Source organism: Bufo gargarizans, chromosome 9 (assembly GCF_014858855.1).
Source record: "Bufo gargarizans isolate SCDJY-AF-19 chromosome 9, ASM1485885v1, whole genome shotgun sequence".
Taxonomy (NCBI): Eukaryota; Metazoa; Chordata; class Amphibia; order Anura; family Bufonidae; genus Bufo; species Bufo gargarizans.
The window spans coordinates 80,850,152-80,862,144 of record NC_058088.1 but is presented as its reverse complement, the minus strand read 5'-3'; the positions used below and the strand labels follow the sequence as shown (position 1 = coordinate 80,862,144).

At 40.6% G+C, this 11,993-nt stretch overlaps 1 protein-coding gene across 1 annotated transcript; it reads right to left on the bottom strand.

Moving 5' to 3' along the window:
* Positions 1-641: 641 nt before the first annotated feature.
* On the bottom strand, positions 642-11,414 carry LOC122919781 (homeobox protein ARX-like). The gene is made up of 5 exons (XM_044268965.1): positions 11,192-11,414; positions 10,259-10,580; positions 5,709-5,754; positions 3,874-4,160; positions 642-864 (listed from the first exon to the last, which is right to left on the bottom strand). The coding sequence occupies exons 1-5, from the start codon at positions 11,412-11,414 to the stop codon at positions 642-644; spliced, it is 1,101 nt and encodes a 366-aa protein (XP_044124900.1).
* Between the last annotated feature and the right edge of the window lie 579 nt (positions 11,415-11,993).

The window sequence follows — 11,993 nt, the reverse complement described above, 5'->3', positions numbered from 1 at the left end:
CGTTCAGTCCCCATTCCGCTTTGGAGGAGGACACCAAATCACTGCTTGCAGTGTTTTTGTGTCCGCCATGTGGTGCGGAGCAAGACGGATCCGTCTACGTTGACTTACATTGTGTGTCAGGACGGATCCGTCTTGCTCCGCACCACAACACAATAGAAAATGGATCCACCCCCTGTTGACTTTCAATTGTGTTCAAGACGGAGCAATAGAAGACATAATACAACCTGGTCCGTTCATGACAGATGCATGCGGTTGTATTATTGTAACGGAAGGTTTTTTGCAGATTCATCACAGATCCATGATGTAATGCAAAAGTAGTCTTATAAGTATTATATACACAATATTCAGCAGTGGTCAGCAATCTCTGGAACTCCAGCTGACTCCCATGGAAGTGCATGGTAGCATGCTGGGAGTTGTAGTTTCGCAAAAGCTGCATGTGCCAGTGACCACTGATCTACAGGAGAGAATTATACTTACGTACAATATATGAAGCGTGGTGATTTCTATGTAAAAGAAAGTATATACACACGTAAACGCATTGGAACATCTAATGAAAGTACACTTAGAAGAATTGGCTTCTGCCTGTAACGTTCTCTTTAATCTGCTCTGTGATGACCCATCCTCTTGTGTCTTTGCATCTGTCAGCATAGGTCTTTATTAACACTGGAGAAACTCGAAAGCAAATTAACAGGAGACACTTGCTCAGCATGATCCTTGGGGACAAGTCTCAGTGCTCCCACAGTGGGCACAGGTTTCCAATCTCCACCAGATGTATCACTCAGAAGTTCAGAGTCTGTAGTAGAAGTTGGACTTTTCAGAAGTAGAGGAGGTGTGGTGACCAATGGGTTAAGAACACTGAGAAACCTGAAATTAACACAAGAAATAGGCATGTCTACAAAGGGTTCACTAATACCTAAAAAACCCACAGAAAACATGAATGGAAATATTAAAATTCTCTATTTCACCACTAGGATGAGCTCACTGCATGGGAAGTTATTATTGACTTCAGAGGGACCTATATAAATGGTAGTGTCTTAATCCCATGTGACATAAGGACATTGTCACAGGGTCCCGTGATTTTCGAAGCCTTGATTCCAAACTCACCATACGGCTCACCATAAACACCATGATTAGGGTTTGTTATTACTACTTATTATAATATATTACTAATCTTTATTACAAGAGCGCATGGAATGTAGATATTACCCTGCTGGTACATCCCGCTGCTGCTTCAAAGCCACGTGACTTTTACCATGTCACATGAATCTGTGACATCAAAAAATTCTTACAGTGCATGGGATTTAGACACTACCCTATATTAATCCTGATGTAATTAAAGGGGTTATCCAATTTCTCAAAATCCCCCCCCCCCATGTGCCCGGGCCCCACTCCCGCTCTCGCTCCTGGTCCCCGCACCGCCGCTGCTGCTTCTCCCTGCACACTGATGAAAACATCCGGTGTCGGGGGGGGAGAAGCCAATGGCAGACGGGGACGAGCCTCCCTAGCATTGCGGGTGACGCTAGGGAGGCTCGTCCCCGTCCCTGTGTGCAGGGAGAAGCAGCGGGGGTGCGGGGACCAGGAGTGGCGCCAGGAGCGGGGTAAGTATATTACCTGTGAGGGGCCCAGCACATGTGTGGGGGAAGGGGTTGAGAAATTGGATAACCCCTTTAACCTCCTCTAGTGATGGCTGCAGGTGGACAGAATGTGATAACTTAAAGGGAACCTGTCACCAGTTTTATGGTGTCATAACTAAGGGCAACATAAATAAGTGACTGATTCTCCTAGCAAAATGCTGGGTCACTTTCTTTAATTGACCCAGTCAATCTGCCAACATCTTGTATTGAAAAGCTCCAGCTGATAATGATGAGTCTTGAATATTCATGAGCTTCTGACTCTCCCGCCCACCTGCTGCTGAATGACAGTTATTTTCCATATGAATCAGCAGCAGGTGGGCAGGGGAGTGGCTATAGCTCTGAATTAAATATACGCTGGACTCAATGACATCACGCTGGACTCAAATCAGCTCATTAGCATGCGGCATCTTTGTGTGTATATTATGAGGTAACCATCTGTCACACCAGTAAGTGAATACATCTAAGGCACTTTTTAGTAGTTAATGATTGTATATAATTAGCTAGATTATAATCAAATATCCACATGACAGGTTCCCTTTAAAGGAAGTCTGTCAGCAGTTTTGACCATACTAAAAGCACTAGGTAGGGGCTGGGGAGAGCAGTAAAAGCATATCTTTACAGGTGACATCCATGTGCTGTCTGTATTTTGTGGACCCATAGAAATGAATGGGTCCGTGTACAATCCACATAAAATGTGGTTCGGAAATGAATACAAAATACGGTTGTAATCATGAGACCTAAAATAAAGTTAAACTACAGGTACAATTTTCACCTCGATCACTAGCAGTAACCTCTTCACTATCCTAAACACTGCAATATTACTATAATTTGCCATCTCTTTCGTGGGCACCAATGCACTTAAAACCCACTTCAGAATTTTGCCCCATTTTACATAGTAAATGTCCTCAAATAAAACTTCTGGAAAGAATGTATTGATATAACAACTCAATATCAACATGACATTTCTATGTGCTCTTTAGAATAATTTTAGTCCTTCAGTTTCAACTGAGGTGGGTAACCATGTATTAACCCCAACAATTGCTAAAAACCTGTGGAGTATTTGCTTTCAGAGCTGTTGGTAAATCTATATTAGATCAGATTGGTCTCAATAAATTCTGCCGGAATTGAAAGGGCCCTGAAATGTCATGTATGACACTCTGAAGTCTCTCCTGCCAAAACAGCATTAGGCAACTTTCACATCTGCGTTTTCCTTTCCAGTATTGAGATCCGTCATAGGATCTCAAAAACAGAGGAAATCGCTTCAGTTTTGTCCCCATTCATTGTCAATGCACCAGAATGTATTCCGTTCCGCTTGGTTGTGCTCCTATGCTGGACACAAAACCGCTGCAAGCCGCGTTTTTTGAGTGCGTGATGGCATACTGATCAAGACGGATCTGGCATGAAACACAATGTAAGTCCATGGTGCCAGATCAGTTTTTTCGGACACAAAAAAAAAAAAGGTCCGGCACCAATTGACTTGTTCATTTTAGAGATAATACAACCGGATCCGTTCAGAACGGATGCAGCCAGTTGTATTATCATAATGAAAGAGTTTTTGCTGACCCCTGCCGGATCCAGCAAAAATGCAGATGTGAAAGTAGCCTTAGTAATGTCAGAGTGACAGTACATACAGTATATGGCTATGGGTAAACTGATGATAGATGGCGGTAACAAACAGCCAGTTTAATAAAACACTGCACTGACTGATTATTTTTTTTTCATGGTCTAAAACCTATTCCTTTTTTGTGGCCGATGCCTTTTTCCCTGTCTTCTGATCTGTAAAATAGTGGCCATTATTTTGAGCGATTTGTAAGGGACAAATCGCAAAAGTTTCAAACTTTCCAAAATTAGAATCTTCTGGGAAATTTGTAATGAATTTGATTTGTGTAGAATCGATTCAATCATCTCTAGTGTCCATACACCTTCAATAGCTGTTGGCCAAACAGCCATCTCTCCTGACTCCCCAATACACATACATGCTAGGTTCGGGGGAGAGTGTCTCCCTGGAGATAAGCCGTTGTTTTTGGCAGCAGTTTATCTCCAAGGAGAACAAATGGATTAAACACAAGGTCCTTTTCTCCCCGACACCATCTGTTTAGGAAGAGTCAGGAGCTCCCCATACATATTAGCTCTATCCATATATAATTACTCAGGAATCCATGGAACAATTAAACTAAGGTAAACTAACTGGGATACTTTCGTATGCTAAATAGGAAATTGTGATTGAAAATATGTTTACCTTCCAAAGTAAGGTGTAAAGACAGGGTTTTGGAGAAGTGATGCCCAAGACATGTGATTCAGATTGAGGGAGCCTTGGTATGATGTGGTGAAGGCTGGATTGACAGTTGGGGTAGTCACTGTTGAAAGAGGGATTGTTCTCCAGACCGGGTCAATAAGATGGCTGGAATTTATAGGAAGATCAAGATATAGACCAAAAGGATGTCTGATGGGGAAAGCAGGGACACCCCCCAGCAGGTCTGACTTTTCACGTTTTCTCCATTTTGCTCTTCGATTCTGGAACCAAACCTGAAATAGAACAAAAGATTTAAAGGGGTTTTCCCATCTCAGACAATGGGGCATATACCTGGGATATGCTCCCATTGTCTGATAAGTGCAGGTCCCACACCCACCTCGTAAAGCCAGCCAGCAAAGTGAAGGAGTAAGCACTACGCGCGTGCAGCTGCCAGGGGCGGATTGGCCATAAACCTTACAGGGAAATTTCCCAGTGGGCTCAAGCCCAGGGGCCCGCCTGAGCCCTCCTCATGGCTGGCCAGTGGAGGTTTTTGGGGATGTATTTTGTGCTGCTGGAAGTATTTTGTGATGGACTGTGGTATTTGACTCTGTAGGGGTGCTATAATGTGCCACAATATGGTAGAGCTGGCCCTGCCTTCTATCAATTTAAACCTGACTAGAAAACAGGGCCACTTTTGGTAATTTTTCCAGGGTCACTAAGTTCCCAGTCCGCCCCTGGCTGCTACCCTCCATTCATTTTTATGGAGCCTCTGAAAATAGCAGAGCACTGGCTCAGCTATTTCCTTCGGCCTCATAGAAGTGAATGGAAGCGGTGGCCATACAAGCACGGTGTGCTCCCATTCATTACTACAGGAGTGTGCCGGTGGGCCAATAGGAACGATTGGTGGTGGCCGTACCCGGCACTGCCGGCCACCACTTTGCCAGCTTTTACCCCTTTAAGGAACGGCACTGTCTGTCCTCTTTTTATATGTGGCGCACATCTCAAATTAATCCTTCCTGCAACCGGATTGATATCTTCAAATATTTTCAATAACAACGGAAAAGCACTCACGTATCTGATGCAATTATAGGGTATTTTTTTTATTAAAGATCCGCCTTTGCCTCCACCATGCTGAAATGAGCAGCTTAGCCTGCAACGTTGCTCTATTTACCTCTTGATGTGGACACCAGAAAGTGGCGAATCTTTAATCACTATAATTGCATCAGAACCATTAGCTCTGTCCCGTTATTATTGAAAATATACAAAATTGCATGCAGTTAAAAAAATATACAGATCCAGGTGCAGGTTTTAAAACTGCAGAATATTTTTCCTTAGGACAACCCCTTTAGGGCTCATGCACACGGCCGTTGCCGGTTTTGAAGTCTGCTAATTGTGGATCTGCAAAACATGGATAACGGCTGCGTGCATTACGCATTTTGCGCAACGGTCACCCCCTGATAGAACAGTCCTATCTTTGTCCTGTTCTATAATTTTGCGGATGGCACAGAACGGACGTACGGATACGGACAGCACACAGAGTACTGTTCACATCTTTTGCGGCCTTATTAAAGTGAATAGGTCCGAGGCGACCCACAAAAAATGCGAATTGGATGTACACCTAAAGCAGGGTCCTGTGCATGAGCCCTTAAGGTTAGGTGATATTTGAATAAATAAAAAAATACTTATAATTTTAGATGAAATGTGCAGGATAAATATACTTGCTGAGTTGGGTATGCAACGGTGAGAATAATGATTACCGTATATGTTTTTCTGGTTCTAGGTCATCTGTACATATTTGCCGCCCATGTAAATTAGTGTCAGATAATATTGTTAGTACATACCTGCACTCTTGCTTCAGTTAAGTTCAGCCGCATAGCAAGGTCCTCTCTGTGAAAGCAAATATTTAATGATTAGTAGATCGGTCTTTTGCTGTGCTCAACATGCTTACATTTTTGTGTTGTCCTGTATGTAGTCTGCTTATGTAATGGCTACGGCCATATGCTCGTCTGGAAAATCACAGGTTGCAGACTTTTTTTTATTTTATTAAAGGGTACCTAAACCTGCACACAAAGCACGAGTATGGATCCACAGAAATTGTGTAGGATCTATATTCTGGAGAAGCAGAGCAGAACCAATGCAAGCAGAAGGTGCAGATCTCTATGAGAAGTCCCGCTGCGCCTTCCACGCATTGCATGAAGGTTTAGGCACTCTTTAATGTAAAAACACACAGTTTAAAGGGGTAATTCCTACTAAAAACATTTATTACATAGCCACAAGGTATATCATAAATGTCTGACAGGTGGTTCTGCATTTCAGAGAGCAGACAAGGTGGAAAGCATGCTTTTTTATGGGAGTTGGGAAACAGACACCATAAACTATCATGGAGATATTAGCAGCTGCCTTGTCCCATCTTCTCCGTAACGGTACAACCTGGTTTCCTGATGCAGTTTTTGAAGCTCAAATCAATAGTGGATCATAAAAGGAAAATATAAAGGAAAGGTACTTCTCTTTTTCACTCCTGATTTTGGCTTCCAAAACTGCATCAGGAAACCTGACCATGTGGCCGTACCCTTATGCAGAAGAAGGGACAGGTGACCACCAATCTCTTTCTAGGTGGGAACTGTACTTCTGGGATTTCCCTAAATGTCTGATTCATCCTTTCATTTTTCCAAAGGAGCTGTCCAAAATAAAAGGTGGAATCTGATTGGTTGCTATGGGCAACTAAGCCAGTTCTACTTTACACCAGTTTGGTAAATGACCCCCTTGGTGTGCTCCATTTCGTTGTGATAATTATTCCATATAAAGTGTAAAAATTCAGGTTTCTATGGAGTTATGCACAACCCTTTACTACTCTCTCTAAATTAGTGTTCCTCAACTCCAGTCCTCAAGGACCACCTACCGGTCATGTTTTTCATGATTTCCTCAGTATCGTGCAGGTGATATAATTAGTGTCAGTGCATCAGGACTTACCACAGGTAAGTTCTGTGGGATATTCTCAAATTATTATCGGCTGGTGGGCCTTGAGGACTGGTGTTGAGGAACACTACTCTAAATAAAACTCATTAGGGTTCTGGAAGCTGTTCTGCTGCTGTTTGCTGGATGTATGCACTGAAGGACTTATTAAGCTCTTCCTCTCTCTGTAGAATAGCGGGAATCTGTGAATTTTGCTGAACTTCGGTATTTGAGCACCCTTGCTGCTTGTTACAATGCTAGCCCACAATTGGGTGCTAATACTATTTGTTTGCAACAAACCTGTTGAGTCATTATTATAGCATAAACCCTTTAATAAAAGCGCTATTATCTTCAGACAATCCCTAGCCTAGCAGCTTCACCGCTGTTTATTTCCAAGCACAGCATCTGATAATTAAACCTATTTGTGATAGGAAGCTGTTCTGTAAACTCCTTGAGGTATTTGGGAATGATCATTCTACAGAATGCAGAATTACAGCAGTTTAGTTTTTTTTTTGTATTATCAACTTCTCAATTTGCATTTTGGAAACATTATTGTTTGCCTGAGGCCCAAGTTCAGTATAAATACTGGGTTAAGTACTGAAAATGTAAATGAAAGATAATGGGCATTAAAGCTTCGCATTCAGCCAGGAAACAGAAGAGCTTGTTACACTATTGCTTCCTTCATCAAATTAGCTGGCAGCCATAGAAGTTTTATTGGAATATGATTATATTTATGGTTTTTGTGATAAATATCAGTAGTGTATGCGGAATCATAAGCTGCTACTCTATGGTATTGATATGTTCTATTGCAAAACCACCTACTGTAAATTTTTCATAGACCACATACATAGGGCCACCGGTAAAGATGGGAAAATCTCTTGAAATTCATGTCGATTTGAAATTAGTTTCGGTTTGAAACTAATTATTTTGTCCGATTCATACATATCACTCATCAAATTCAATTTGGGTCCAAATAAATTCTACCCAAAATGAAAGATCCAGAAGTGCTCTGTATGATACTCTGAGGTCTCCTAGGAATGTATCCAACCTCTTTTTTAATACATTTTTAATTATTCTTTTTTAATTACTTTTTTCAATTATTTAATTTAATTATATATATATTATAATTAAAAAGTGGTCCAAATATTATCCCTTTTTGGTGGCAGATGCCTTCTCTGTCTTCTGATCTGTAAAACAGTGGTCGCCATTTTGAGTGATTTGTTTGAAGTTTCAGGCTGGCTAGAATTGGAATATTTGGGGAAATTTGTAACGAATTTGATTAGTTTAGTTTAGTTTAGCTAGAGGCTTCAGAATCCTGATACAACAAGGTTATCCTCAACCACTAGACAAAATTTATAACACTGTCATCTTCTGTGGCAAAAAGCTTTTGGACCTCTGCAGATACCAAGGCCCTGGTTCAACTATGACTTCTGCACCTCCTATAGCAACATCACTTTTTAAAATAACATTCTTCAAATGTAACAATTTTAGGAAAATGTATTGTTGATTGGATGTTTTACTTTTTTTTATTATTTTTTTTTACCAAACTATATTTTGATAGGACTATTAATGGTCTTTTTAAGGGAAGCTCCATGTCTAAAGTGTATACAGAAAAAGCATAAATAGAACATCCCTAAGATTACTGCAATCCCCAAATGTTTATAATAATCTAGCTCGATGCAGGAAGGTTTGCACTTTGCATTCTCTGTGGTGGACAGCAGTCTCTAGTCTGTGAATAAACTGCCTTTGAGAATTTCTGCACAATTTTTTTGGGCAAGCCTCTTGAACTTGATATACTGAATGGATATGCAGGTTTACATTCAGCTTTTTATTTGGAAAGGAAACTTTTGTTTGTGTGAATGCATCAAATCATTGCTATAAGCTATCTGCAACATAACAACGGGTTAGGAGAAGCTCCTCAAGCCCCACCACCAACGTTCTCAGAAACATTAATCTGATCACCAAAGAAGCTGTTAGCTAGCTCAAACTGTTCAAACCCACAGCGCTGGTAACATGCACTGTATTTTCCTAACTTACTATACACTACTATGCCAGGCTGGACCCCTTAGATGCTACAACCTTTCACATTGAGTCCTTTCCTTAGAGGGTCTACCTGACGTACAGTCGCCAGTCCATGACTGTGTGACATAAGTGATTATTCTACACAAACCATGGCACAAAGTTATGAATTATAACTTTCGCACTCTCAATATATTTCCTTTGAAATATACAATATATTAGAGACAAGTTGCAGAAGAAGGACTTGAACCATACAGTCATCTTTTACAGTGAGCTGTGGCTGATAAGTAAAAGTTTAAAGAATGAACATGAGGTTCTGCGTACACATTTTGATCAAACTGTATAAGCCTGAATGCTACTTCATTTAAGTAGGTTCCTACCCTATTTCATACATGGTGAGAGCATTAGCAGGGCACCTGCAGTGGCGGCAACCCAGCAGCCCATCATCACACTCTTGGCTATGGATCATATCCTTCCTCAGGTACAGCAGCAGAGGACACCTCACCGCACTACCACCAAGTGAACAGATTGAAAAAATCTCACCTTTTCATGTGGTGTCAATCCAAATAGCAAATAGGTAGAAAGTCTAAAGACAAATTCCCATGTGGCAAATTGGTTGGGGAAATTTCTGCAACTGCCCTATTCTGAATCTGAACTGGGCTTGCAGTAATCCATACGCTTACCACCAAAACAACCCCACTGAGATATATAGAACTAAGTTTTGAATCTAATGTGTGTAAACATCCACTTAGGCAGTCTGCTGGGACAAATGGGTGAAGTTCTGGTACCAAGGCAAAAAATGAGGGCGATGAACTATACAAATATGCCACAGTTGTAGAATAAAAAAGACATGGGCCCCACATACATTTAATAGAGTATGTGTCTCACTGTGCTGAAGCAGTTGTAATGTGAGGATGCTTAGCAGCAATATATTTATGTTAAAAATTGATGTGTGGTCCACTTCTTCAATCTGGACAATATATTATAGAAGTGATCTGTTCTAGCAACCAGAAGTGATGAGGATTCTTAAGTCATGTTGCTTGGAACTCATGCGACATTAAGCAGCTTTTATTGGAGTGTCTCCCTCATCCAAGTGCAGCTAAAGAAATATATGTCCATACTAAATATATTGCTATCAATATATGCAGCAAGGGATATACGAGTGCCCCCCTTACCTACAATTTATTAGCATTAATTTTATTCTGCGACATTGGGGTAAGTCGCTGGGAGTGCACCGCTCCATATCTTTCCAAACCGGGTGTAACCACTGACACATCCAGCTTTTATAAAAGCTCCTAATAATTAAGGTTAGATGATGATTGGGTCTTAACTGAATATGTTTCAAAATGGGCATAGGAATTTGGAATCTTGAAGAAGGTCTACACAAATCCAAATGAAGAAAGTAGAATCAAAGAATAACCTGGTAAACACATCTGGATAATGTGACTTCATGAAAGCCCTCTCCAGCTCTTCTAGCTGGAGGTTACTGAAAGTGGTGCGGTATCGGCGCTGCTTCCTTTTTCCATTTCCTGCGGCCATGGTCAGTTCAGAACCAGCATTCAGCTCTTCGTCACTTTGCTCCTTATTTTCACCATTTCGAGTCTCACGGATGTTCTTTGATTCGTTTTCTGTACGAATAGTTCCATTGGCCCCTTTGGATGATGAACTGTCTAAAGTGTTTTCTTGGACACGGGATGCTGGGTCATATATAATCATCGGAAGGGAGGAATCATCTTTCTGAACTAAAGAAAAGAGACAGATTGGAAGCTTTTCTGGTTCTCTAGTTATTTTAACATTATACATATCTCGGATAGAACTAGATTTTTTTTATTATCAACAGATCACTAGATTGTAAGCCCTTTGGAGCATGATCATTCTTGTTCAGTCTTGAAAGTCAAAACTCTTAACCACATTAAGATATATATATATATATATATATATATATATATATATATATCATATAATATTACTATGGACACACACTTTAACCAAAGTATATTCTTTTCTTTAATCTTTTTTCTATTAGAATTTTCTCTTTTTGTAAACCCATTACAGGAAGTATACAGAGAATTTGAACTTTTTCAACATCCCATACCGTATGTATATAATAAAAGGTTATATCCTTGAGACATAAAGTAAACATTTTTTACCTACTTTTTCACATTTTTGTCTGCTTCTCTAACAATTCTCAAATCTCAAACATCAAACTCAATCATACATGTCCTGCTGTAGCTATATATTAAGCATCTGAGGTGTGGAGGACTTGTATGTAGAATATTTTACTGTATCTGCATTTCCATGGCAGAGGTAGGTTCCTTAGTACAGAGCATACAGTGATGTATTTTCTACTCACCAGCACTTTTCAGCCTGAGTTCCTCTCTGGGACTGTTCTTGCCCCCAGGACTCTGAGCTCTCCCCAGAATGTTGTCTATGAAGTAGGAGGTGAGGAGCTGAGCAGGAGGCTGGGGATCTTTGGAGCTGTCCAGGGATGAGGGTGCTGGAGTCTGCATGGTTGGTGAGTGACTCTTCTCTGTGATGTAGGGAAGATGCAGCAGGTACTGGACATAGGAGGACATGCTTTCCTGCCCCTCTCATTGGTCCTGTTGATGTCCCTCACCACCTCTGTGTCACATAGTCCATGTAATCTGTTATTGGGTAGGCAGTTCCAAGCTTGAATTGGTGCATGCACTTACACAACACAGGAAGGCAGAGATTATAATACAGGAACTATTGTCCCCTTCTGCATAAAGATTTCTCACTGACTCATGCAGCTGTAAGGTTGATTTAAATAGGAATGCTCTGCGTAAGGCTTTCATTTAGTTCTGAGCTAAACACGGGGACAAGAGAGGAACCAAATATTTCTATGGAAATATTATTTACTTTTAGGTCTAAATCTGAATCATTACAGTAGTAAGTGTATCTGTTTCACCCACCTACCTACCTAAACATTTTGATCAAAAAAAGTACAAATAGAAAATGCTCTATATTTAGTGAACTACTACCAAACTTCATTTAACCTGCCCTAACTGATCAGTCTATCAATTAAAAAAATCATTAGCTAAACAGCACGTACCAAAAATTAACAATGTCAGTTCATTAAGGGATAAAAATATTAGATGTTAGACATAGTTAGAAGGGTCTTGGAAAATGTATAA

Coding starts and splice junctions, on each gene's coding strand:
- LOC122919781 (XM_044268965.1), bottom strand. CDS start 11,414: ATGTCCTCCTATGTCCAGTACCTGCTGCATCTTCCCTACATCACAGAG. Junction 10,581..11,191: donor ACTCAGGCTGAAAAGTGCTG/GTGAGTAGAAAA, acceptor TCTTTTCTTTAG/TTCAGAAAGATGATTCCTCC. Junction 865..3,873: donor TTTACACCTTACTTTGGAAG/GTAAACATATTT, acceptor TGTTAATTTCAG/GTTTCTCAGTGTTCTTAACC.